The 27,656-nt window shown below is 44.4% G+C and overlaps 1 protein-coding gene across 4 annotated transcripts; it reads left to right on the top strand.

The window, feature by feature from the left end:
- Window positions 1–1,810: 1,810 nt before the first annotated feature.
- Window positions 1,811–26,545, top strand: SPACA3 (sperm acrosome associated 3). Of its 4 annotated transcripts, none has more exons than XM_073235180.1 (5): window positions 1,811–1,911; window positions 21,587–21,852; window positions 22,648–22,806; window positions 23,119–23,197; window positions 25,876–26,535. In XM_073235180.1, the coding sequence occupies exons 2-5, from the start codon at window positions 21,666–21,668 to the stop codon at window positions 25,940–25,942; spliced, it is 492 nt and encodes a 163-aa protein (XP_073091281.1). In that variant the 5' UTR covers window positions 1,811–1,911; window positions 21,587–21,665; the 3' UTR covers window positions 25,943–26,535. The 4 variants fall into 4 exon arrangements, with proteins under 4 accessions (XP_073091281.1, XP_073091282.1, XP_073091279.1 ...); XM_073235181.1 differs by lacking the exon at window positions 1,811–1,911 and adding an exon at window positions 18,146–18,232 and having other exon boundaries at window positions 22,687–22,806; window positions 25,876–26,545; XM_073235178.1 differs by lacking the exon at window positions 1,811–1,911 and adding an exon at window positions 18,146–18,232 and having other exon boundaries at window positions 25,876–26,534.
- Window positions 26,546–27,656: the final 1,111 nt, after the last annotated feature.

The following is a 27,656-nucleotide window of genomic DNA, read 5'->3' as shown; positions in this document are numbered from 1 at the left end:
AGCCTGTGTATTTCCAAAGCCCAAGTGCTTTTCACCTCAAGAGGCTGCCTGCAAAGCCTAAGATCCATTGCTGTCCATTGGAAAGTTTCAAAAAAATATGATTGTTTCAAAGGTCCCTCCTCCCTGGTGGCTATTGAATGAAGACATTTTTCTGTAAATCACAGTTCCTTTGAACTGCTTTCCCCCGCTGATCTATTATGATTTTTTTTTGTAGAAAGATAAATGTTATGTATTAGGTACCAACTACATAGGGTTATTTATTCCCTTTTTCTCCTCTTACCAATATAGGAATGGTAACATAGGAATAATTATTATACTTGAAGAAGTGCAGGCAAGCATACTCATTTTTGTGTGTTTATGGTCTTTCAAAACAATGCAAGTAAAGTCAACAGGAAGCATGGCTAGAAGACGACAGTGTTAGGAGGGGCCGTGTAGATCAGATCCTCAAACCAGACCACAATGTCCTTTTACAGGTCAGGAGACTGAATGCAGCCTAGAGATGCGATGGCTTGTGTAACACCACACAGAAGGGCAGGGCACCGGGGGAACCAGACTGGAGTTGCTCTGTGCTGTCGAGCAGGATGTTTCAACATCAGCACGATTGACCATTGGGCTCAAGAACTCTTTGTGTTAACTGTGTCCTGGGCACTGTAGAATGTCTAGCAGCATCTCTGGCCTCTGCCCCCAGATGCCAGCAGCATCCCTCTCCTCATTGTGGTTACCCAAAATTCCTGCAATCATTGCTAAGCAGCCCCTGAGGGGGCAAAATCACCTGCGGCCAAGAAGCCCATTGAGCAGCATGAACCTGCAGCTTGGCTCTTCCCTGGCAGTTTGAGAGGGAAGTTGATTTTGGGTGCTAAGGGGAAAAAGTTTTTCCTCCTCCCTCCTCCACCCAACAGCACCTTGGGAGAGCTCTGCTGGGGTCCCTGGCCTCAGCCTGGAGAGAACAGCTCTCAGAGAGTTGTGGGGAAGGTGCCAAAGAAGCACAGCATGAAAGGCAGACCTATGAGAGGTACGTATCATTATCCCCACTTCACAGATGGAGAGGGAGGTATTCAGAGGGGTGAACAGACCCATAGAACCAAATTATGGTTTCTTTTCCACACACCAGAAGGAGCCCCATATAATAGGTAGGCCACTTGTCCCTCAATCTGTGCTCTGGGCCCATTAGCAATAATGTCAGAGGGCTCTGCTTACATGGTATTTATTAATTACAGGAGGGGGTGTGTTAATATGAAATTATGTTCTGGAAAGTTAGATCTGGTCCCTCCCCTGACTCTTAACTTGCTGTGGGTCCTGGAGCAATTTGCTTTTCCTCTAGGGATTTTTGTCCTCCCGCTCATCAAAAGAGGTTGTTGGATTGCACCAGTGCTGAGCAGTCTCCCGGCTGTCCCCATCAGCCTCCCCACACCCCCAACACTGAGACTCAAATGGGGCAAATAAAGATGTTTACAGGCTAGATTAATTTCAGTTAAAAAAGAGAGTAGCTTTATTTAGTCATATGAAGGAAAATGTATATTCTTAAAACTCAAGATTAACTTGTTTCATTGACAGGAAAGACGTTAAATGGTTTTAGCCACTAAAATGTTAATAACAGGTCTTTTGAGGAGCAGCAACGTGGAGGCCAGTTTCTAACCATTTATCTAAAATTACACCATGAACCAAATTGCAAAACGAGACAGGCCACAGGTTAAGTATCACAGGGTGTAGTCTCAATAGTCTCTTAGGTCTGATGAGTATCTATGTTTCTGTGTGTATGGAGAGTGCCCCCTGGTGTAAATCCTTGAGCTCCAACAGTGAGTGTTGTCCGGTTGCTCCTGCAGAAAAAGGTTGGAGGGGTTTTGGAATAAGACCAAAGATCGTTTATTAAGAAAGAAAGCAGAGAATCACATTTTTGGAACCTTCTGAGAGGTACCGATGGCTTCACAGTCAAAGACCTTGGGTTTTGGGTCGGGCTTAATTTCAAATCTTTGCTTCAAGGCTGTATGCCCTTAAACTAAGCTACTTCCTTCAGCCCCCTTTTATCTGTAAAATTGAAATGTTCCTACCTCTCAAGTTTCTTTTAGGAGTAAATAAAGGATGTAGGCATTGGGAGAATGATCGAAGAAGCTGGAAAGGTAGGGCCTGATTGTGAAGAGTCTGTGTTCTATGCCAAAGAGCTTGAACTTGACTCTGGCCGGTGGAAGCCTGTTGGCAGAAGTGACATGACAGGACTTCTGTGTTGGAAAGATAACTGGTGGCAATGTGGACAATGAACTGTTGGGGCCTAAAACTTTGGTGGTGGTGATGGAGCTGGACTAGATGGGAAAGATGACAGAATATGATGGGAAGGAGGGTATAGTCAGAAATGGCAACATATGTATGTATAGCTGTTAAAATGCTTTATAAGCTTTCTTATGACTTTCAAAGTATGACTTTTGCAATTTTATGAACTAGATTTTATAGTTATCATTCTCATTTTATATGTAAGGAAACTGATAAGGACATTAATAAATGGCCAAATCAGAATGTTAAACACAGGTCTTGGGTCCTCAATTCTGCCTTTATCTCTTAGATAACATTGCTTCTCAAGATTCAGCATGCAGTCACCACAGAGAGGCATTCTCTGTCCAGGGTCATATGTGTGCTGGGCCCCCAGACTGTGCAATCTCCCCGGTTGCTAGGAGTCTCTGATAATTACAGTTCCCAGGTTGCTAGGCGACCTGGGTTGCTTAGAGTCTCAGTTTATTATAGGTCTTGTGTTGTTAGGAGCCCCAGGTTATTCAATTTTTCAACTTATTAAAGGTTTCCTGGTTCCCCAAGGCCCCAAGTTCTTAGAGACATCAGTTATTGGGGGTCCCAGGCTCCTGAGGTTCCAGGCTCTTGAAGTCATCAGCATTAGTCCCCCACTGGTTACTAGGAATCTCAGGATTTCAGAGGCCTCGGACTTATAGAGGCCTTAAGCCTTTGAAGGTCAGTTTACTGGAAGCTTCACCTGTTAGCATCTCCCAGTTGTGTGGGTTTCCAAGTTGCTAAGGAAGTAGACTCAGATTTTTAGGTCTCATGGTTGCCGAAAGTCATAGGTCAGGCATGCGGTTTTCACCCTCCTCTTCAGCCTTTCTCTGTCTGATCAGATAATGTACCAGAAGCTTTGTTTTTCTTAGGTTGTTTCATCATAGAAGACCTTGTTCAGCTCCTGCTGCCACGCTGACCTGATTCATTATATTCAGGATTCTGAGCACTTAGACCCTGGTCTGAAGGCTTGTAGAGCAGAAACTTGTCACAATTCTAAATAGACCAGATGTTGAAGCACAGTTGGGCTATGTATATGTTCTAATCATTCACTTTCTAGCCAGTCATTTAAAATAATCTTGAATAAGACTTTATGGAAAACTCCAGAGTTGACTGCTCCTCATTTCTAATTATTTTATTAGTGAGAACAGCCAAACTCTATTGTGCGCTTTGACTTTTTTTTTAGTTAAGGTACCATTGGTATACAGTCTTACGAAGGTTTCACATGAGCAGCACTGTGGGTACAACATTCACCCGTATTATCAAGTCCCCACCCCCATCCTATTGCAGTCACTGTCCATCAGCATGGTAAGACGCTATAGAGTCACTACTTGTCTTCTCCATGCTGTACTGCCTTCCCTGTGACCACCCCCTACATTATGGGTACTAATCATAATGCCCCTTAATTCCCTTCTCCCTCCCTCCCCACCCACCCTTCTTAACCCCTTCCCTTTGGTAACCGCTAGTCCCTTCTCAGAGTCTGTGAGTCTGCTGCTGTTTTGTTCCTTCAGTTTTGCTTTGGTGTTATATTCCACAAATGAGTGAAATCATTTGGTACTTGTCTTTCTCCACCTGGCTTATTTCACTGAGCATAATACCCTCTAGCTTCACCCATGTTGTTGCAAATGGTAAGATTTGTTTTCTTCTTATGGCTGAATAATATTCCATTGTGTATATGTGCCACCTCTTCTTTATCCACTCATCTACTGATGGATACTTAGGTTGCTTCCGTATCTTGGCTATTGTAAATATGTACACTTTAACTTTTAAATCAATTTTTACTATCAAATAATAGTAGATTCACACAAAGTTGCAAAAATAGTAGAGAGAGATTCCCTGTACCCTTCATCCAGGTCCCCCAGTGGTGACATCTTATATGACTATAGCATAATATCAAAATCAGGACATTGGTATTGCTACAATGTGTGTGTGTAGTCTTATGTCATCTTATAACACATAGATTTGAGTACCCACCAGCCCAATCAAGATACAGAACTGCCCCTGCCCCATCACCACAAAATCTTCCCTGTGCTGGCCCTTTATAGTTAAATGCATCTCCCTTTCTCCCCAACCTATGTGTTTTTAAATGCGTTCACATAACCTTTACCCAGTGCCTTCTGTGAGTCTCACCCATCAACAGTAACAAAAAGTACAGAGATAAATATAACACACTCCTGGCTCTGGAAGAGGACATAGACAGGGCTACAGTCACATACACCATAAATTATAGTGTGATGTAGTAGTTCTGTGATAGGGATAAACTCAAGGCGTGGGGCAGTAAAATAGATTGGAGGATTTAGGAGGTAGAAAGTGTTAGATTAATACTTTCTGCAAAAGTTGCACTGCTGGGCTGATTTTGGAGGGTGAAATAGAGTTATCGGTGCCCAGGAAGGAGAGATTTCAGGCAGAAGAGTCTGGGGAAGAGTTGGTAGGTTAGCGCTGTGGAAGCCCACGGGGTGGTGTTGCAGGGGACGGAAGGCTGGAGGAGTTGGGAGAGGACAGCCCGTGGAGGACCAGGTGTCTGCTGAACTGAGTTGGCTGAACTTAGTCCTGCAAATGACAGAGAGCCAGGAAAGGTTTAAAAATGGGTAATGGCGTATCCAGCTCTATCATTTAGATGCAGGGAGAACAGTTAGGAAATGATTGCAGTCCCAGATGAGATAGCTGGGAGTACCATCCAGAGAGCAGATACGGAAGAACCATTTTGACCTCTGAAGGACATCAGGATGTTGGGGGAGCAGGACAGGGATGAGCAAGCCCTCTTTCCAAGATGGATGTTTTTCCATTTTCTTTCAGCTGTATCAGTTTCCCCGAGAGCAAATCCCTAGGATATAAGTCCAAGATGATGAATGCTGGTAGAGTAATTCCCTGCTTATCCAGAGATCATGTGACTTCAGTGAGGCCCAGTATGGCACAAATTTGGATGAAGAAAGGCCCTTGAGAAGTTAAAACAAGCTCTGCTTTTACTTTACAATACCCTTTAGGCCCTTTTACTCAGAGCCTTTTTGACAATTCAAGTGCAGTTCTCAAAAGTATGCTTACATGGTATCCTCGCCCCAAAAGTAACAATAATTAAAACTACCTTTTCTTGAGTGTCTGCTTCGTGCTAGGTTCTTGCAAGATGATTTGCATGTTGTCTCATTAATTCCCCCAACAAGCCCTGGTGGTAGTTCTTTTCAGTTCATAGGTGAGGATTTTGAGGCTCCGTAGGCTAAGGGGCCTCACCAAAGTCACAGAGCTTCTAAGTTTTAGGACACCAGGACTCCAGCCCAGGTCTGGCTGCTCTCAGCCACCTACCTTGCACTTTAGAAGCCAGGGGTCATGAGAGGGAGGGGAGAATGTCAGCCGGTAGTGACCCCAGGGCATGGAAGGGAAGAACATGGAAGAGGCACCCGATGACCGTCAAAAGGTTTTTTTTTTTTTTTTTTTTTTTACCAATTTCACATGAGAAATGTACCAGTCAGTGTTCTCCAGAGGAACAGAACCAATAGGATAACACATACAGGGAATGATAAAAAAATTCGCTTAGAACAGTGGTTTTATATATATATATATGTGATCTATTTATGACAGTCCAAAGGCTGTCAGGCTCAAGACCCAGGAAGAGCTGATGTTTTAGTTTAAGCCCCTAAGCAGGGAAAAAAGCCAATGTTGCAGTTTGAACACAATTAGGCAGGAGGAATTCCCTCTGATTTGGGAAAAGTCAGTCTTTTTGTTCTATTCAGGCCTTCCCCTGAGTGGATGAGACCCACCCAGATCAATCCACTTTACTCAATCTGTTGATTTAAATGTTAATCTCATCTAATGCATAGTAGAGTGAATATAGACAACAAATATTATAATCATCAAACTTGCTAAGAGAATAGAACCCAATTATTCCAACCTTTGAAAAGAAATAATTATGTAACATGATGGAGGTGGTAATTATGGTTATAATGGCAACCATATTACAATATATAAATGTATCAAATTAACATGTTGTCCATCTTAAATTAATATAATATTATATGTCAAATAGTTTTCTATTAAAAAAAATGTTCATCCCATCCAGAAACACCCTCATAGAAACACCCAGAATGATGTTTGACCAAATATCTGGGGACCCTGTGGCCCAGTTAAGTTGACACATAAAATTAACCATCCATCACAAGGAGGACAACAGAATAAGAGACACAAAACTAAAAGGATAGGCTTGTGTAAGATTATGTAGCATAGGGTTGGTGACTTTACATGCCTCAAATAATGTCTTGCAATTACAGCCATATATTGTGATCAATGATGATAAAAATAAGGACACATCTTGTTGAGAAGAGGTCAGTTCTGTTAGCAGTGCACTAAGTTTGGAGCTGATCAGTGAGTGGGCCTTTCTCTAGGAGTTCCAGGGTCTCCTTCCTTGCAGCCGGAGGACTCATTTTTCAGTTGCCACAGTAACCCTGGCATACCCTTTGGGGTCAGCATCAGTGCTCTCCTGATGGAGCCCTCTGAGCTGAGGGTTTTCTGAATCAACCAACTAGGTGATTTTCATTCATTTCTCCATTTTTTTACACAGCATTTTAAAAATCTTGTTCTTGACAATGGGAAAATAGACATGAGAGACCCATCAGGCATCTCCTGGTCTGGTAGGAGTGGTAGAGAAAGAAGATACCGATACACTGTGATAGAGGCTGAGATTGCAAACTACTAGTACTGGATGCTGTGTATGGATGTGGGGGATCCTAACTCAGCCCAAGGAGTCCAGGGGAGGAAGTCAAGCTTCAGTGACTCTTCAGTGAGGACGAGAAGCTAGTCAGAGAGTTGGAGCAGAAAGGGTATGGTTGATAGAGGAAATAACATATAATATCATATAGGGCAATGGATGTAAAACAATCACACATTTAAGGAATTATAAGAAGTCTGGTTAGAACAGTGGTTCTCAGTTCTGGTATCATTCTGGAATTACCTGGAGGTGTAAAAAAAAATTGCCCCCAGAGATTTCGATGTAATTGATCCAGGGTGGGACCCAGGCATCAGTATCCTTTCTAAAGTGCCCCTGGCTCTGAGAACCAGGAGTGTAAGAGCTGTTCAGAGAGCTTAAACCTGAAGGGAGCTGCTGGAGGATCTCTGCTGGGTTGTGGCCGAAATCTGACATGAGCAGAACTCAGCAGAGAAATAAAGACCCTCTGATCTCTGACTGGGGCCCTGTCTGCCCTCATAACTGTTCTTTTGAGCTGCTGTTTCTTATTCCCGATTTAAAAGTGAAAGTCAAGTAAGAAACAACAAAACATACTATAAAACAAAATAAGCTGAAAGATTACTCAATAAAGAGAAGCAATAAAATGGTAAAAGCAGGCTGATGCAGTAAGAACCCAAAAACTCAACCAGGCAGAATCACCACCAAGGGCCAGACAATAAAAACAATAGCTAAAATGTACTGATCTAAGTGGTAAGCATCTTCATGCATTGAGACAGCAAGGGAGGATTATTTCCATTTTACAGAGAAGCAAAATGAGGCTCAGGGAGATTAAATATCAGTTCCAGTGGGGAGGGCAGGGTAATGGATCCATTTTATAGATGAGGAAATGAGGTTAACGTGCCCAAGACTAAATAAATAGCCAGTCAGGGGCAGAGCAAGACACTGAGTCCAGAGCTCTTTTCCCTGAATAAAGGCTCAAGCCTGGCTATGTAGTGGAGTCAGCTGGGGAGCTTTTAAGAAATACTGCTACCTTACTACGTTGATGGACAGTAACTGCAATAGGGTGTGGAGGAGACTTGATTATATGGGTGAGTGTAGTAACCACAATGTTTTTCATGTGAAACCTTAATAATAATAATAAAAAATACTGATGCGAAAGAGACATTACTTCAAAGAAGACATGCAAATGGCTAATAGGCAGCTGAAAAAAAAAAGCTTAATGTCACTGATCTGGGAAATGAAACTAAGCCACAGTGAAATATTGCCTCCCACCTTCCAGGATAGCTATTATATATATATATTTAAGAAAAAGACACCAAGTGTTTGTGAGGGTGTAGAGAAATTGGAATCCTTGTACACTGTTAGAGAAAATGCAGAATGATGCAGCCACTATGGAAAAAAGTATGGAGCTGCCTCAAAACAAAAGAAAAATGGAGGTTTCTTCTATTTTTAGGGAAAGCAGAACTACCATATGATCCAGCAATCCCACTTTTGGGTATTTATCCAATAGAGTGGAAATCAGGATATCAAAGAGATGTTAGCTCTCCTCTGTTTATTGCAGCATCATTCACAACAGCCAAGATGTGGAAACCACCTAAATGTCCATTGACAGATGAATGGATAAACCAAATGTGGTATATACACACAGCAGTATACTATTCAGCCTTAAAAAAGAAGGAAATTCTGCAATAGGCAACAACATGGCTGAACCTTGAGGACACTATGCTAAGTGAAATAAGATGGTCATGGAAAGAAAACACTGCATGATTCCACTTACATGAAATATCTAAAATAGTCAAGTGCATGGATTCAACAAAGAGGATACAAAATCAATATATAGAATTTTTTTGCATTCTTTTTTTTTATTAAACTGTCAATGATATACAATCTTATGATGGTTTCACATGAGCAACATTGTGGTTTCAACATTCACCCATGTTATCAAGTTTTTGCATTCTTATATGTGAACAAGGAACTAGCAGAAAGAGAAATCAAGAAAACAATTCCATTTATAATTGCATCAAAAAGAATGAAATACCTGGGAATAAACCTAACCAAGGAGGTGAAAGACCTATACTCTGAAAATTATAGGACACTGGAAAGAAATTGAAGAAGACAGACATAAATGGAATTCTATCCCATGCTCATGGATAGGAAGAATTAATATTGTGAAAATGGCCATCCTGCCCAAAGCAATTTACAGATTCAGTGCAATCTCTATAAAAATACCAATGGCATTTTTCAATGAACTAGAGCAAAGAACAGTAAAATTTATATGGAACCATAAAAGACCCTGGAGAGGCGGAGCCAACATGGCGGCGTGAGTAAGACAGTGGGAATCTCCTCTCAAAAACATATATATTTTTGAAAATACAACAAATACAACTAATCCTAAAAGAGAATATCATTTAAATATGAAGGAGGGATTAAACAATTCCCAGACAAGCAAAAGTTGAGGGAATTTGCCTCCCACAAACCACCTCTACAGGGCATCCTACAGGGACTGCTCTAGATGGGAGCACTCCTAAAAAGAGCACAGAACAAAACACCCAACATATGAAGAAGGGAGGAGGAGGAATAAGAAGGGAGAGAAATAAAGACTCATCAGACCGTGTTTATACTAGCTCAACAAGCGACTTAAGTTAGACAGTAAGATAGTAAAGAAGCTAACCCTGAACCTTTGGTAACCACAAACTTAAAGCCTGCAATGGCAATAAGTACATACCTTTCAATAATCACCCTAAATGTAAATGGACTGAATGCACCAATCAAAAGACACAGAGTAATAGAATGGATGAAAAAGCAAGATCCATCCATATGCTGCTTACAAGAGACTCACCTCAAACCCAAAGACATGCACAGACTTAAAGTCAAGGGATGGAAAAAGATATTTCATGCAAACAACAGAGAGAAGAAAGCAGGTGTTGCAATTCTGGTATCAGACAAAACAGACTTCAAAATAAAGAAAGTAACAAAAGATAAAGAAGGACATTACATAATGATAAAGGGCTCAGTCCAACAAGAGGATATAATCATTATAAATATATATATGCACCCAATACAGGAGCACCAACATACCTGAAACAAATACTAACAGAACTAAAGGAGGAAATAGAATGCAATGCATTCATTCTAGGAGACTTCAACACACCACTCACTCCAAAGGACAGATCCACCAGACAGAAAATAACTAAGGACACAGAGGCACTGAACAACACACTAGAACAGATGGATCTAATAGACATCTACAGAACTCTACATCCAAAAACAACAGGATACACATTCTTCTCAAGTGCACATGGAACATTCTCCAGAATAGACCACATACTAGGCCACAAAAAGAGCCTCAGTAAATTTCAAAAGATTGAAATCCTACCAAACAACTTTTCAGACCACAAAGGCATAAAACTAGAAATAAACTGTACAAAGAAAGCAAAAAGGCTCACAAACACATGGAGGTTTAACAACAAGCTCCTAAACAATCAATGGATCAATTACCAAATCAAAATGGAGATCCAGCAATATATGGAAACAAATGACAACAACACAAAGCCCCAACTACTGTGGGACACAGCAAAAGCAGTCTTAAGAGGAAAGTATATAGCAATCCAGGCATATTTAAAAAAGGAAGAACAATCCCAAATGAATGGTCTAATGACACAATTATCGAAATTGGAAAAAGAACAAATGAGGCCTAAGGTCAGCAGAAGGAGGGACATAATAAAGATCAGAGAAGAAATAAATAAAATTGAGAAGAATAAAACAATAGCAAAAATCAATGAAACCAAGAGCTGGTTCTTCGAGAAAATAAACAAAATAGATAAGCCTCTAGCCAGACTTATTAAGAGGAAAAGAGAGTCAACACAAATCAACAGTAACAGAAATGAGAAAGGAAAAATCACGACGGACCCCACAGAAATACAAAGAATTATTAGAGAGTACTATGAAAACCTATATGCTAACAAGCTGGGAAACCTAGGAGAAATGGACAACTTCCTAGAAAAATACAACCTTCCAAGACTGACCCAGAAAGAAACAGAAAATCTAAACAGACCAATTACCAGCAACGAAATTGAAGCGGTAATCAAAAAACTACCAAAGAACAAAAGCCCCGGGCCAGATGGATTCACCTCAGAATTTTATCAGACATACAGGGAAGACATAATACCCATTCTCCTTAAAGTTTTCCAAAAAATAGAAGAGGACGGGATACTCCCAAACTCATTCTATGAAGCTAACATCACCCTAATACCAAAACCAGGCAAAGACCCCACCAAAAAAGAAAACTACAGACCAATATCCCTGATGAACATAGATGCAAAAATACTCAACAAAATATTAGCAAACCAAATTCAAAAATACATCAAAAGGATCGTACACCATGACCAAGTGGGATTCATCCCAGGGATTCAAGGATGGTACAACATTCGAAAGTCCATCAACATCATCCACCACATCAACAAAAAGAAAGACAAAGACCACATGATCATCTCCATAGATGCTGAAAAAGCATTTGACAAAGTTCAACATCCATTCATGATAAAAGCTCTCAGCAAAATGGGAATAGAGGGCAAGTACCTCAACATAATAAAGGCCATTTATGATAAACCCACAGCCAACATTATATTGAACAGCGAGAAGCTGAAAGTTTTTCCTCTGAGATCGGGAAGTAGACAGGGATGCCCACTCTCCCCACTGTTATTTAACATAGTACTGGAGGTCCTAGCCACGGCAATCAGACAAAACCAAAAAATACAAGGAATCCAGATTGGTAAAGAAGAAGTTTAACTGTCACTATTTGCAGATGACATGATACTGTACATAAAAATCCCTAAAGACTCCACCCCCAAACTACTAGAACTGATACTGGAATACAGCAAAGTTGCAGGATACAAAATTAACACACAGAAATCTGTGGCTTTCCTATACACTAACAATGAATGAACAGAAAGAGAAATCGGTAAAACAACTCCATTCACAATTGCATCAAAAAAAATAAAATACCTAGGAATAAACCTAACCAAAGAAGTGAAAGACTTATACTCTGAAAACTACAAGTCACTCTAAAGAGAAATTAAAGGAGACACTAACAGATGGAAACTCATCCCATGCTCTTGGCTAGGAAGAATTAATATCGTCAAAATGGCCATCCTGCCCAAAGCAATATACATATTTGATGAATCCCTATGAAACTACCAGCAACATTCTTCAATGAACTGGAACAAATAATTCAAAAATTCATATGGAAACACCAAAGACCCCGAATAGCCAAAGCAATCCTGAGAAAGAAGAATAAAGTAAGGGGTATCTCACTCCCCAACTTCAAGCTCTACTATAAAGCCATAGTAATCAAGATAATTTGGTACTGGCACAAGAACAGAGCCACAGACCAATGGAACAGACTAGAGAATCCAGACATTAACCCAGACATGTATGGTCAATTAATATTTGATAAAGGAGCCATGGACATACAATGGTGAAATGACAGTCTCTTCAGCAGATGCTGCTGGCAAAACTGGACAGCTACATGTAGGAGAGTGAAACTGGACCATTGTCTAATCCCATATACAAAAGTAAACTCAAAATGGATCAAAGACCTGAATGTTAAGTCATGAAACCATTAAACTCTTGGAAAAAACATAGGCAAAAACCTCTTAGACATAAACATGAGTGACCTATTCTTGAACATATCTCCCTGGGCAAGGAAAACAACAGCAAAAATGAACAAGTGGGACTATATTAAGCTGAAAAGCTTCTGTACAGCAAAAGACACCATCAATAGAACAAAAAGGAACCCTACAGTATGGGAGAATATATTTGAAAATGACAGATCCGATAAAGGCTTGATGTCCAGAATATATAAAGAGCTCACATGCCTCAACAAACAAAAAACAAATAACCCAATAAAAAATGGGCAGAGGAACTGAACAGACAGTTCTCCAAAAAAGAAATACAGATGGCCAACAAACACATGAAAAGATGCTCCACATCGCTAATTATCAGAGAAATGGAAATTAAAACTACAATGAGGTATCACCTCATACCAGTAAGGATGACTGCCATCCAAAAGACAAACAACAACAAATGTTGGCGAGGCTGTGGAGAAAGGGGAACCCTCCTACACTGCTGGTGGGAATGTAAATTAGTTCAACCATTGTGGAAAGCAGTATGGAGGTTCATCAAAATGCTCAAAACAGACCTACCATTTGACCCAGGAATTCCACTCCTAGGAATTTACCCTAAGAACGCAGCATTCAAGTTTGAGAAAGACAGATGCACCCCTATGTTTATCACAGCACTATTTATAATAGCCAAGAATTGGAAGCAACCTAAACGTCCATCGATAGATGAATGGATAAAGAAGATGTGGTACATATACACAATGGAATACTACTCAGCCATAAGAAGAGGGCAAATTCTACCATTTGCAGCAACATGGATGGAGCTGGAGGGTATTATGCTCAGTGAAATAAGCCAAGCGGAGAAAGAGAAATACCAAATGATTTCACTCATCTGAGGAGTATAAGAACAAAGGAAAAACTGAAGGAACAAAACAGCAGCGGAATCACAGAACCCAAGAATGGACTAACAGGTACCAAAGGGAAAGGGACTGGGGAGGATGGGTGGGTAGGGAGGGATAAGGGGGGGAAGAAGAAGGGGGGTATTAAGATTAGCATGCATGGGGGGGTGGGAGAAAGGGGAGGGCTGTACCACACAGAGAAGACAAGTAGTGATTCTACAACATTTTGCTATGCTGATGGACAGTGACTGTAAAGGGGTTTATAGGGGGGACCTGGTATAGGGGAGAGCCTAGTAAACATAATATTCATCATGTAAGTATAGATTAATGATAACAAAAAAAAAGAAAGAAAGAAAGAAAAGGGGGATTACTCACTGATAGGATAAAACTAACTGTAAATCAATGATTAATACATGCTTTAAATATCCTTAATTTGGACCACTTAAAGGGTGTCAGATGATCTGCTATGGAGGTACATTTTTCTGATAATATTCCTTTCTCTTAAAAAAAAAAAAGCAGTTCCTGTGTGGTGACCTCCAATCAGTTCTACACAATGGTATAAAGGGCATATAAAAGTGTAGGCAAAGGGTCTGTTTGTGTTTATACAGAGGATCAAAGCCTAATTTGGTTACCCAGAAAATGAACTAAGATATGATATGAAAAAGAACTTCCAACATCAGCACTCTCTGGAAGACTCATACCAGAAGATGATCATCAAAAAACCCCAACAAAGATCCACGTGCTGCTACAGCTGTAGATGCACTCATCCCACCGGTTCCTGGACTTGCCATGGGAATGAAGAAGGAGATATCTAAGCTGGCCTGTGCATACAGTAAAACAACAAATTTGACTGGATCTATACTGTTGGAACTCAATCAAGAATTAGGAGAAGTGCAAATTGTAGCGCTCCAAAATCTTACAACTACAGACTATCTACTGTTAAAAGAACATATGGGATGTGAACAGTCCCCAGGAATGGGTTGTTTTAATTTGTCTGATTTCTCTCAGACTGTTCAAGTTCAGTTGGACAATATCCACCATATCATAGATAAGTTTTCACAAATGCCTAAGGTGCCTAACTGGTTTTCTTGGTTTCACTGGAGATGGCTGGTAATTATAGGTCTGCTTTGGTTATGTAACTGTACTCCTATTATGTTAATGTGTGTGAGCAATTTAATTAGTAGTTTAATGCTGAAGTTACTCTACAAGAAGATATGTCAAAGAAATAATCAATCTTCCCATGTTTTCTTCTGCCTGCTACTTCTATAGCTTTTCTTCTTCCTTCCTAATTACAACCCTTAAATGGAATTCGTGCCTCATATCGAATTTACCGAGTATCATAATTCTTCCAAGTGGTAAAGATACCTCAAGACAAATGCTGGGCATAGAAGCCACAGGGCATAAATATGCAGAGAAGTAAAAAGCTAACCTTTTCAAACAATATGGCTTCTCTCTCACTTACCAACTTTACATTTCCCTGTATGGCCCCGGAAGATGACTGGTTAGCCAGAGATGGGTAAGATTCCTCAAGGGAGGAACAACCTAAGACAGGCACAGTCGCAGGGGGGCCATCAGGTGAGAAACTGGGGATCAACAGAGGTAAGGCTTAGAACCTCACCCCCCCTGTTTTGAGAGAAATCTTATGCATCTGTGGATGTTTTATTGCCCTTGTCTAGCTTGGATTAACACTTAGTCTACAGGCACACACCTGATCATCTACATTTGCTCTCTTACAACACTAAACTATGTTTTCTACCTTTATCTTGCATCTACCTACCACTTCAACATTTTATTAAAAATAATAATAATAAAGAGAGAAATGTGGTATCCACATATAAATCAAGTATAAAAATCAAACGAATATTCATATTTGAACTGATTGTTTATAGTTCATAATGCATGATCAAAACCAAAAGTTTCTGTGATGACTGCCCTTGTACTGTTCACCATGTAACTTATTCACTATGTAAGAATTTGTTCTCCATGTAAGAACTTGTTCGTTACGCTTCAGAAGATTGGAGACTGACGAAAATTAGGCTTGGGGTGGATTAATGATTGTGCATTGAGCATTGACTCCCCTATACAGAATTTTATTGTTGTTAACAACCATTTGATCAATAAATATGAGAGATGCCCTCTCAAAAAAAAAAAAGACCCTGGAAAGCCAAAGCAATCTTGGGAAAGAACAAAGCTGGAGGTATCTCACTCCCTGATTTCAAGCTATACTACGAAGCTACAGTGATTAAAACAGTATGAAACTTGCACAAAAATAAACACATAGATCAGCAGAACAGAATAGAGAGCCCAGAAATAAATTCACACATATATGGTCAATTAATATATGGCAAAAGAGCAAGAAATATACAGTGGGGTAAGGACAGTCCCTTCAATAAATGGTGTTGGGAAAACTGAACAGCCACATGTAAGAGAATGAAACTAGATCACTGTTTTACATCATACACAGAGGTAAACTGTAATGGATTAAAAACTTAAAATGTAAGACTGGAAACCATAAAACTCTTAGAAGAGAACATTGGCAAGAATATCATGAATATTAGCATGAGAAATTTCTTTATGGATACATGTCCCCAGATAAAGGAAACAAAGCAAAAATAAACAAGTTGGACTACACCAAACTAAAAATCTTCTTCACAGCAAAGGAAAACCTCAACAAAACCAGAAGGCAACCCCCCATGTGGGAGAATATATTTGCAAATGATATATCTGATAAGGGGATAATATCGAAAATATATAAAGAACTCTTACAACTCAACACTAAAAAAACCCATATAATCTAATTTAAAAAATGGGCAGAAGACTTGAACAGACATTTTCCAAAGAAGAAATTCAGAGAGCCAGCAAACACATGGAAAGATGCTCAACATCACTAATCATCAGGGAAAGGCAAGTCAAAACCACAGTGAGGTATCACTCCACACTGGTCAGAATGGCCACTATCCAAAAGACAATAAATAGCAGGTGCTGGTGAGGATGTGGAGAAAAGGGAGCCCTTCTACACCATTGTAAATACAGATTGGTCCAGCCACTGCGGAAAAAAATATGGAGGTTCCTCAAAAAACAAAAATAGAAATACCATATGGCCCAGCAATTCTACTTCTGGGAATTTACCTGAAGGAAACAAAATCGCTAACTAACCTGAAAAAATATATGCACACCTATGTTCACTGCAGCATTATTTACAATAGCAAAGATATGGAAGCAGCCCAAGTGACCACTGATAGATGAATGGAGAAAGAAGATGTGGTACATATACACAATGGTATATTAGTCATAAAAAAGAAGGAAATCTTGCCATTTGCAACAACATAGTTGACCTAGAGGGCATCATTCTAAGTGAAATAAGCCAGGGAAAGACAAATTCCATTTGATTTCACTTCTATGTGGAATCTAAAAAATGAACAATAAAGCAACAGATCCACAAATATAGAGAACAGACTGTTGGTTACTGTAGGTTGATGAGTGAAATAGGGAAAGGAGATAAAGAGGTACAAACTGCAAACTGTAAAATAAGTTAGTCATAGGGATGAAAGTACAACAGAGAACTTAACCAATAATATTGTAATATCTTGTTATGATAATGGAGTATCTACACCTATTGTGGCAAGCATCTACTATACAATTATCGACTCATTATGTTGTACATCTGAAACCAATATAATGTTGTATGTCAACTTTAGGCAAAAAAAATAGTGAGGTTCATAGAATCAAAGAGTGGAGTGGTGGTTGCTGGGTGGTGGGGGACTGTGGGAAGGGAAACAGGGTGTTACTAATCAGTGGGCATTACACTGCAGTTAGGCAAATAAGCTCTAAAGATCTGCTGTATAAATTGTACCTACAGTCAACAATACTGTATTGTACACTTAAACATTTGTTGAGGGTAGATCACATATTCACTGTTTGTACCATTAAAAAAAAAAAAGGAAATCGTGATGCTATGCTGGGCCAACTGTCACTTCTGACCTGGTTGGTCTGGGGGGTGGCCCGGGCAGATAGGGTGAGCACGTGTGATTCTGTGTGCTTCTGACTGTGCTCGGCTCTTAGCAGTAGCTGCTCCCGTGTGTTGAGTGCCCTGAGGGCTGAGCACTGTACTTGCTTAAAGATGTTCTGGGTTATGCCCAATTAAGAATTAAGGAAAGTGAGAGTTAAGGTACTTTCACTGGTTCACCCAGATGGTAGCCCCTAGGGCCTGTGTTTGTTCCCAGCCTGAGTCCAAAGGCTCTGACCTGGGGCCCCTGTGGAGAAGGGGCATGAGTGTCACATGCCCTTCTGTTTCACGTCTCTCTCTCTCAAGACTCAGGGTGGACAGCACTGAATCATCATCATCCAGATGGAGAAAAAGGGTGGTTTGTGACTTGGCATTAAGGAAGAAGAACTTTGTGTCAGTCAAAGGAGTTAGACAGTGAGGTAGGCTGCCTGGGGAGGCAGTGGGCACCTGCCACCACCATCACTGGGTGGCCCCCTGAAGGATCTGTGGGCAGGACAGGCACCATCCTTAACCTTGTGTGCACGTGCAGAGGTGGGCAAGGGGGTGGGCTTGGACATTCCTAATATGTCCCCAGGCCCAGAAGTTCAGGGGCTCGGCGGGGGAAAGCTCACTGGGTGAAGAAGGTTCTAGAAGATGAGGTCACAGAACTGGGGAGTTCCAGAAGGCCCTGCCTTGGTCTGGAGCCTGCTCTCCCTCGCTATTCTCTTAAAGCTGGGTGCCTGGGGTCCACTGCTGTGTCAGCTCTGGTGAGGACACCTGATCGGTGAGCCCCCTTCTCCTCCTCCTGCAGCTGTCAGCCAGGGCCTGGGACTCATCTGGGAAAAGAATGGTGGTGGCAGAGATGGGGGTGTCCTGGGCTGGGAGGGTGACAGGCTGAAAGAGAGAGACCATGCTGGCAGGTCTCAGTCTCTGAAACACCAGACCTGACTCCTTATGTCCCAAGACCTGCTGTGAAATACTCAGGATGAAACTACTTTTAAGTCACTTTGCTACAGAAAGAATCAGAAAACAGTCTCTGTACAGCAGTCACATTTTTTCTTCACATATAAATTGGGGATATGAATCCTACCCCCCTTGAATAGTTGAGAGGATTAGATGAGATTAAGTCAGAAAACATCCAGAAAAGGCCCAGCCAGGATTTAAGAACTCAGAGAGGTTGTCTTCCTCCCTCTCACCCCGACACTTTGATGAATGGACTCCTGTGCTTGTGGTCATGACCTCAGGGCACTGTCATTTTAGAAGCAGCACTGAGCAGCCACTCCATACCAGCAGCTCTGCTTGACTCTTAGGACATGAAGATAGAAAAGACTGCGGTCGGCCTCTGGGGAGCTCTCTTTGCCGTGGGAAAGATGAACGTGTACTACACTCTAGTGAGGGAGGGCGGGCAGAGTGCAGGGTGCTTTGGGAGTGCTGAGGCTGTGGCCTGTTAGGAGAACCTAGCTGGGAGCTCACCTCTGATGTGACCCCACAAGTATGAGGAAGAGTGAACCATGGAAATGAGAGAAGGTTACTGTTCTAGGGAGCAGGGTCATCACGACCACAACGTATGGCATTACCGCAACTCATAAGTGAGAGACGGGTCAGCAGGGCTGGGTACGTGGGGCCTCGTGGCCATGCTTGGAGCAGTGCTAAAGGGAGCTATGCAAGGGGGTCGCAGGGCCAGGCTTTTTGTTTCAACAATGCATTCTGGGAATGTGCGTAGGATCGTTTGGAAGAAGAGTCAGAGCTGGATACAAGGGACCATAAGCATGCCATGCAGGTGCCTAAAATAAGGGGAAGATGGTGCTTTCGGAGGGAAGGTGATTCAACAGTTCTTTGAGGTTGACTGGCTGGGGACGGCGGAAGGATATAGTGATGGAGATTAGGAGTAAGGAATGACATCTGAATTTCTAATTTGCATAAATGGGTTTAACTGAAGAAACCTTTACAAGTTGCAGACCAAGCAAGGGAAGGCATAGGAAGAGCCGGTTTTAGTGGAGCCCGGGCTCTGTTTTAGACATGCTCAGTGTGAGGTGACGATGGGATAGCTAAGCAGAGACGTCCAGGAGGGAGCTGCGTGTGGGTGCACGGCCCTGGGGAAGGGGCACTGCAGCCTTCAGGAGGCAGGTAACAGCAGGGCTGCGGTTGGGTATCCTGAAGTGGAAAAGAAGAGGGTTCGAGGTAGAAGTGCTCAGAAAGCATATCAGCACTGAACACCTGATTCTGACAAAGGGGAATCAGAAGAAATAGCCTGGGAGAAAGAGGGAACGTGGGAGAGGGGAGCGTCATGGAAGCCAGGAGGGGCAAGAGTTTCAGCAAGGTGGAGTGGCCCGCGGTGTGAAATGCTGCTTAGAGTCCCTATAGGGCCAGAACTGACGGGTCCACTGGATGGGGCTGAAGAGTTTCATGCCAGTGGCCACGGGGAAGCTAAATTACACTGGCTTAAAAAATAAGTGGAGGTAAGAAAAAGGTCATCTTTCCCCTAAGAGTTTAGGTGAGAAGAGATGGGGAGAGATGGGTCAGCATGGATACTGACGGGAGTCAAGGGAAGGTATTTTCAAAGCTGGGGACCTAAGCGTGTCTCTGCAGGCAGAGGAAGGAGGAGCTGGTGGGGAGGAGATGCTGACCGTCCTGAGAGAGAAGGGCTGGCCGTGGGGCAAGGCCAGAGATGGGAAGGGGTAAAAGCTAGAGCCGGAGGAAAGGTGGGCTTGGCAGGTGGAGGGGCATGTCCTCCTCACACCAGATGGTGAGGATGAGGGTGGATGAGGTTACCGATGCCTGTGTAAGTGGGAGGGGGCTTGTAGAAAGAGGAAGGAAACCCCACATGTGATCACCTCGTTTTTCTCAGCAGGGCAGGAGGTGAGTTCTCTGGGAGCTAAAGGGATGGCACAGGGAGGAGCAGGGGCCCAAGGATGGTCCCGAGGGTCTTGAATACCCTTTGAGGGAAATGGGGGCATTGGTGCTGGGGCTGGAAGTCCTTCACAACAGCAGCAAGGACTGACCTGTTGTAGTGCAAAGAGCGAAGTTCCCTCCCTGCCTTTCTTTCTGCTTCATTCTTTTGTTAGTCTTGTAAGGCAGGTGGTATTAATTTCCCCATTTTATAGGTGAAGGAAATGAGGCCTGGAAAGTGTTCAAAGTTAGAGATGTTGTAAAACACAGAGGTGGGCTTCAAACTCAAGGCTCACCGCAAAGTCACACCCTTAACCCTCCTTGTCACCCACCAAGGCTTGAAGGTCCAGAGGGGAGGGGACAGACATTTGTAGGGACTCTCATTCTCCAGCTTGAGAACTGTTTCATCTTTTGACACCATGAAGGTGGAGAGCAAGTGTGGTGGGGGGAGCTCACGAGAAAGACCCATCAGAAGCGGTGGTCAGGGAGACGCTGGAATTGGGAGTTACTGAGGTGGGAGAGTGTGGGGTGATGAGAAGCAGCGACGACAAGGCCAAGAGAGCAGGGGGCTGAGACAGGGCAGAGGAGGTGGTCACCCCAGAGGGGAACGTCCTTCATGATATTGGGGAGTGGCCTGCAGAGCCATTGTGGCATTGAGGGGGGCAAACCAAAGGGGTTGAGGTGTGCCTCGAGGGAGGAGGGGCTTTTGCAAGGTGATGGTTTAGATGAAGCGGTGGGCGTGAAGGGGAGTTTCAGTAGCCCTGACCCTAACCCTGACCTTAATCCTAACCCTTGTGTATGGGAGAAAGAGCAGACCCCACGTGAGGCAGTCCAGGGAGCCCAGGGCTGGGACACAGCTTCTTTGGCAGCTGGACTTAGTGGGGCTTACACTGATGACCCTGCTCGGCCCATCCCCTCAGGGCACATCTGCTCACAGCCACACCTCCTGGGGTTTTGGAGTCACATTATCTTTCAGCTTATTCCAGACTTTGCCCCTTCCTAGTTGTGAAATCTTGGGCTTCAGGATTCAGTAATGCCTGGCATGTAGTAGGGAGCTCAAACTCTGTTCGCTTGCTCCCTGTTTCCTTTCCTCTTCTTTCTGTTGCAAGGCAGGGTGGCATAGAGCAGGACGGGAAGGGAGAGGTGCTGGCCTCAGGGAACCCTTTGGCAGATCTCGGGGCATGGACTATGGGACCTGGTTTGCAGCGCTGGAGCCTTCTCTCCATCTCCCTGTTTCCCATCTTCCAAGGGTGAGCCTTCGGTGAGTGGACGACTAGGGCCACCGAGTGCCTGCCCTCTCAAAGCCCAGCGCTGAGCCAGTGTGGTGCATGGAAGCCAGGAGCCGGGCTCCCCGAAGGTGGTGGTGCCCACCGGGGGTCATGCCGCTGGCCTTTGCCGTTCTGCTCAGCTGCCTGCTCACCTCAGGTCAGGCCAGGGTCTACAGTCACTGCGAGCTAGCCAGAGTGCTGCAGGATTTCGGCCTGGAGGGATACCGGGGACACAGCCTGGCTGACTGTGAGCACCCCCTGCCCTGGCTGGCTCCAGGCTCCCTCCCCCTCTCCTCTCCCTTCTACTTCTCACTCAGGGGGTGTGGCCTCGGGAGCTTTCTGAGCCTCAGCTCTTCTTTGTAAATAAAAGGATTAGATGAGATGACAGAACCCAGCTGGAGTTAAATACTTAGTAGGCAGGCAACAGGCAGCCACATCAGCACAGCCCTTTCATTTCCCCCCTGCTGAAGTCAGAGGCCAGAGGAACAGACTAGCTGAGGCCCTATTCTTAATCACAGCCATAAGGATGGGACATTCTCACTGAAGCTTAGAGTAAGCTGAGCAAATCATTGATACCGAACTGTTCCGCTGGCAGCAGCTGCAGAAGCTGCTAAGTACAGCCACCTTTGGACTCATTTTCCTCTAGTCCTAGGCCTCTCTATAGGTCCCACCTGTGTCTTCCTAATCTTGCCTCTAAAGATTTAGTTCTTGCTCATTCATTCCACAAACCTTTCCTGGTCCTGGACCTCACTATGTCCGGCCAGAGAGACAGCAGAAAGATTGCTGGCCAAGGGTCAGGAGGCCTGAGGCTCACTCTTCATTCTTGTTACTCGGTAGTGTATGTGACCTTGAATAAGTCACTTTGCCTCTCTAAGACTTGGTGAATTCATTTGCAAAATAGGTGGGAAGGTATCTGCCCTGATCACCTTGAAGCAAGAGTCGGTGCTTGAGGAGGTAGTGTATGGGCCCCGCACTGTGAGGGCTCTGGTCTTGGGGGGACAGGGTCATCTGGCCCACAGGCCTGTGTCTCCACCCTATGCAGGGGTCTGTCTTGCTTACTTCACGAGTGGCTTCAATACAGCTGCTGTGGACCAGGAAGCTGACGGAAGCACAAACAATGGCATCTTCCAGATTAACAGCCGAAAGTGGTGCAAAAATTTCCGCTCAAATGAACCCAATCTGTGCCACATGTACTGCAGCGGTAGGCGGGGCCAGGGGCTGGGGCTGGCTGGGGCTACCAAGGAAAGCAGGTTAGGGAAGGTGGTGAGGAGGTCCTCCATGCCTCTGACTTGGGGTCCCAGATGGGAGGCTGTCCTGAGAGGTATAGGAATGGAGGGGGATTGCTTTTGATGTGGGGTGTGTTAGAGTGATACCTATGCTTCCAGAGGGGTCAGAAGACAGGGTTGGATTAAGGGTGGAGGAGGGTGTGTGTGTGAGACAGACAGACAGACAGACTCTGGATGTCCAGTTCTGCCCCTCCTCCCTCACTGTGTTTCTTTGCCTCCCACTCCAGACTTGCTGAATCCTAACCTCAAGAGTGCTGTTATCTGTGCCATGAAGATAAGCCAGCAGCCCTTGGGCCTGGGCACCTGGTAGGTAACTTGGACTGGAGGCCCCCAGGGGAGGGTGGCCAGGACTGGCAGACCACCTCAGGGAACTCACCATGCCCGGGTGCTCACTTTGTCTCAGCGACCATTCCGTGGCTTCATGACCCAATCCACACAACAACTTTCGGTGGTAGGGGCTGCCACCCCTGAGTATGCAGACAACACACTGAGTTTCAGGAGCATAAGCAATTCACTGGAGGTCACAGGGCCAAGCCAACATCTTTCAAGATTTGCCTACATTGGGAGGCCTGCTGACTAGCCATGGGCCTAGTAAACCTTTTATGTTTGTCTTTAAATGTGGCATCTCTGTCTAGGCAAACGTGTTTTCAGGTGTACAACAGATGAAAGAGGTGCCCTGCCTGGAGTGGGTGGGAGCTTGGAGCTTCATCCTGTCAGCCTTCTCTTGTCCCACTTCCTTCCCACATATGGCCTTTGAAGCCATCCTCACAGGCAAGGGAGTTGGAGGAGGACCTGACGGAGCACTGGATTAGACCTTTGGTTCTCAGAGTTGCCTCTGAGGCAGTGGCCCTGCCTCTTCTGATGAGAGTTTTGCTATTTAGAGTCTCCAAACCCCTTTTATTCCCATTGCTGAATGAGAGACCAGCCGGGACAGAATGTGTACAGGAGAAGGTCCATACCCCAGGTGGATGGACCACCAGGACCATAGACAGCTGTGCTGGTGACAGGCTGGAAGGGTGATTTGGAAGACATTAACTGTCACCCCAAGAGCAGAAGGAGGGGCAGAGAGCAGAGGCAGGGGTACCAGTCGGTAAGACTTTGCAAGAGTGTGGGTGAGAGCTACAGGGTGTGGACTAGGTTCGTTGCACTGGTGATGGACAGGAGAGGGGTGGGGTGTAAGGGGCTGTGGAGGAGGAATAGGGACCAGTGAGACGTGGCCAAAAAAAACAGAGCAGGAGGTGAGAGGACTATGAATACAAAGAAGGTCTGAGATGGGCTTTGACAATGGCCCCAGTTCTGGAGATGTGTTGATTTCAGAACAGTTGAAGTCCTAGGGACTGAATCCGGAGTGAGGCCAGCTCAGCAGGACATTGTCACGTCTATAAAATAGGAAGGGTGAGCGCAAGCTCACCAGGAATCCAAGGGCTTGAGGCTTTCAGGGTACCACCCTGGGCTGGAAGAAGCAGGTCCTTTTGGATTAAATCCTGGAATAACTCTCTTCTGTGTACTGGAAGTAAATGCATGGCATGTATAACCCCTGAGAATAGTAGGAAGTGGTCCCAGGAGGTAGAAAGGGTGCTGTTTACTCTTCTGGCAACAGGCAACCTTTGGGAACTCATCTGAGCCAAGCTCTGTGCTGGGTGCTGGGTTTTAGAGATGGTGCTGAGACCTGTCTTTGCCATCAAGGGTCTCATGGTCTAACAGAAGAGACAGACAAGGCAGTCAGCAACCGTTCTTGGCTGATAGATCTATAGAGGTCCTGAAGGAACACTCTTGGTCATTGGGCTCTTTGGTGATGACATCATGGAGGACACTAGATATCAGTTTGGAACCCCTAGGAACTTGGGACCTCAGGACCCCAAGATCTTACTTATCTTTTTCAGGACACTTGTGTGATGCTGAACCAAGGTAATGGCCATCAAAGAGCCGTAAAACTATAGTTCTCAACAACGGAAAGATCCAGATGGGTAGCCAACAAGAATTGGGTGTGGGGGCAGTTCTGTCATTTACTAGCTGTGGACCTTAGCAAGTAATTTCACACCTCAGTCTCAGTTTTTCATTTGGAATGCAGTGAACATAACATCTCCCCAATGTACCATATAGGGCTGCCGGTGGGTGGCAGATAAACGGGACAGTGCTATGTACACTGTAAAGGCTTGTGCAGGCAGACCTTGGAGATACTGCACATTTGGATCCGGACCACTGCAATAAAGCAAGCATCACAGTAAAGCAAGTTATATAATTTTTGTTTCCTACTTCATATAAAAGTCATGTCTACACTATACCATAGGCTGTTAAGTATGCAATAGTATTATGTCTAAAACAAAATGTGCACACCTTAATTAAAAACTACACTATTGCTTAAAAATGCTGACCATCATCTGAACTTTCAGCAAGTTGTAATCACTGGTCACAGTTCACCATAGCAAATATAATAATAGCTATAAATATCGTGAGAATTACCAAAATGTGACACAGAGACAGGAAGTGAGCATATGATGTCAGGAAAACAGTGCCAGTAGGATTGCTCCGTGTGGGATTGCCACAGACCTTCAATTTGCAAAAAATGTAGTATCTGCAAAGCACAATAAAATGAGGTATACCTGTATTTATGTAAAGGGGCATCCCTTTCAACAGAAGAGGTGTAGTGTAGGAGAGCATTGGCTGGGGCTCTAGGCCCCAGGACTCTGGGTGAACTTGCCACTGACTCCTGGGTGAACTTTAGCAAATTACTCTCTAGCTCCATTGGTGAAAATAGGGAGCCTACATAGATGAACTTTTTAAGGGCCATTCTCTCCTTTTCTTACTTATTCTGGAGGGTTCTTTGCTAGTTAGGGAAATTGACTTGCTTCTCTTTCCCTTGCTAGGTCCTCTCCTCACCTCATTTCTACTTTCCAGCGCACACCTCCCTCCCATCTTCTCTGAGCAGGGCCCAGAGGCTGCAGCTGATTTGGTCTCTCCTCTTCCCCATCCTCTATCCTCAGGGAAGCCTGGAGGCATCACTGCCAGGGCAAGGACCTCAGCGACTGGGTTGATGGCTGTGACATCTAAGATCCTGTCTGGATGGACCAGGCCACGCTTATATGGGAGATACGGTTTGGTTCCTGACCCAGGCTTGGGAAGACAAGTCAACTAATAAAATGTAGTTGAATATAAATGTGGTTCTCAGCTATCATTGTTTCCAGATGACATGTTGGTGTCAGAGCATCTTAGGGTTTCTTCACCTGAGCTGAGCTTCAGGCGGGCTCTGAAACAAGCTTATCATGGAAGGCTTGCCTCATTCTTGGAGGCCTGGGGTCAGTGCCTTCCTTTCCCACACCTGGCAGAATTTCCTAGACCCTTTACTTGGATCTAGGTTTGCCAAATTTAGCAAAAACAAACAAATAATAATAACAAAAATGGGATGCCTGAGTTGATTTTGAATTTGAGATGCCCAACAGGTGAATTTTGCTGTAAGAAAAATTAAAAGTTTGATCTGAATTAGACTATTTTAAATATTGCACAGGACATACTTATATTAGGAAATGATTTGTTGTGCTCCTGAAATTCAGATTTAGTTAGGTGTCCTATTATTTCTCTGGCAACCCTACCTGGGTCTGGTGTGTACCTCTGGCTTGTTTGGGAGGGTCCTCGGGACACTTATTTCTGTGGCTGTGGTCGCAGAGGGTGGCTTGTGGTGCCGTGACCCTCCAGTTGGTGACGGCAGACACACTGGGGGCCACCAAGGGTGACTGGTGCATGGTAACCAGCAGGGGCTTCAGTTACGGCTCTCACCTGGCTCTCCAGTGCCCTCTAGCTATGGGAGGTCCAAGTGTCGCTGATAAGGATGGTGGCTGTCATAGCCTGTCTAAAGAAACTACCATTCTTACTCCACACCAGACAACCCTGGGAGGCTGCAGGATGGGGTGGAGGGTGCCAGAGGCTTTCAGGCAGGAGAACTACAGTTATTTGCCTTCCTCAATAGGTGGGAGGGTCGAAGGAGGCAGTACTGTCTCCCATTAACTTCAGCTCATGTCTCAGGTCCCTTGGAATGAACCGTGTCTAAATGAGGAAGGTGGGCAGAGTCTCTGGATCACCAGGGATGTAATGGCATGAGTGGCAACCAAGGGGACGTCTGAGAGGCTGAGCCCTGAGTTCACATTGTAGATTCTTCCAGAAAGGCCTAGGGGAACCCTGCAGGTGCTGCTGATTGAAGCCCAGCTGGGGACTCCCAGGGAGAAGAGAGGTTTACAGTACCTGCCCTCCCACCCACCCCAACCTGCCATCTCCAATGCCACTGGTCAGCACACTCCAGGCGGGTGGCTGAGTGCCCACGGTTGGTGAGGCAGGCCAGTTTCCCTCCATTGCTGGTCTCGTGTTGGATCACTCCCGTCCCCAGAGTACCAGCTAGCTCTGCCATGTGTCCCACCCTGGCTTTTGGTTCTGCAGCCCAGTGGAGGGCTTGCTTCCAAGTCAAGGTGATAATACACCTTGAGGGCTGCTCATGCAAGTGCACAGTGGGGAAGGATCAGCAGGTTTCTGGGAGCTGGGGTTTGGGAGGATCAGCAGCTAACAGATGTCTTCTCATTAAGCTCTAGCCCCAGAGACGTTCTAGAGCTTGCCCACGGTAATGCGGTTGGTGGAGTCAAGATTCGGCTGTGGCTGTCAGATTACAAAGGCTGCACCCCATCCTCAGTGTGTCCCAGCCTCCGTAGCTGGATACCTGGCTGGCTGCCTGGGGTAGGCAGAGGAGGGAGGCAGTGGAGAGACAGCCCACTTCTCCCTG

This window comes from Manis javanica, chromosome 4 (genome assembly GCF_040802235.1).
Source record: "Manis javanica isolate MJ-LG chromosome 4, MJ_LKY, whole genome shotgun sequence".
Taxonomy (NCBI): domain Eukaryota; kingdom Metazoa; phylum Chordata; class Mammalia; order Pholidota; family Manidae; genus Manis; species Manis javanica.
This window is presented reverse-complemented; position numbering and strand designations above follow the sequence as displayed.

Coding starts and splice junctions, on each gene's coding strand:
- SPACA3 (XM_073235180.1), top strand. CDS start 21,666: ATGGAAGCCAGGAGCCGGGCTCCCCGAAGGTGGTGGTGCCCACCGGGG. Junction 21,853..22,647: donor GGGACACAGCCTGGCTGACT/GTGAGCACCCCC, acceptor CACCCTATGCAG/GGGTCTGTCTTGCTTACTTC. Junction 23,198..25,875: donor CCCTTGGGCCTGGGCACCTG/GTAGGTAACTTG, acceptor CTCTATCCTCAG/GGAAGCCTGGAGGCATCACT.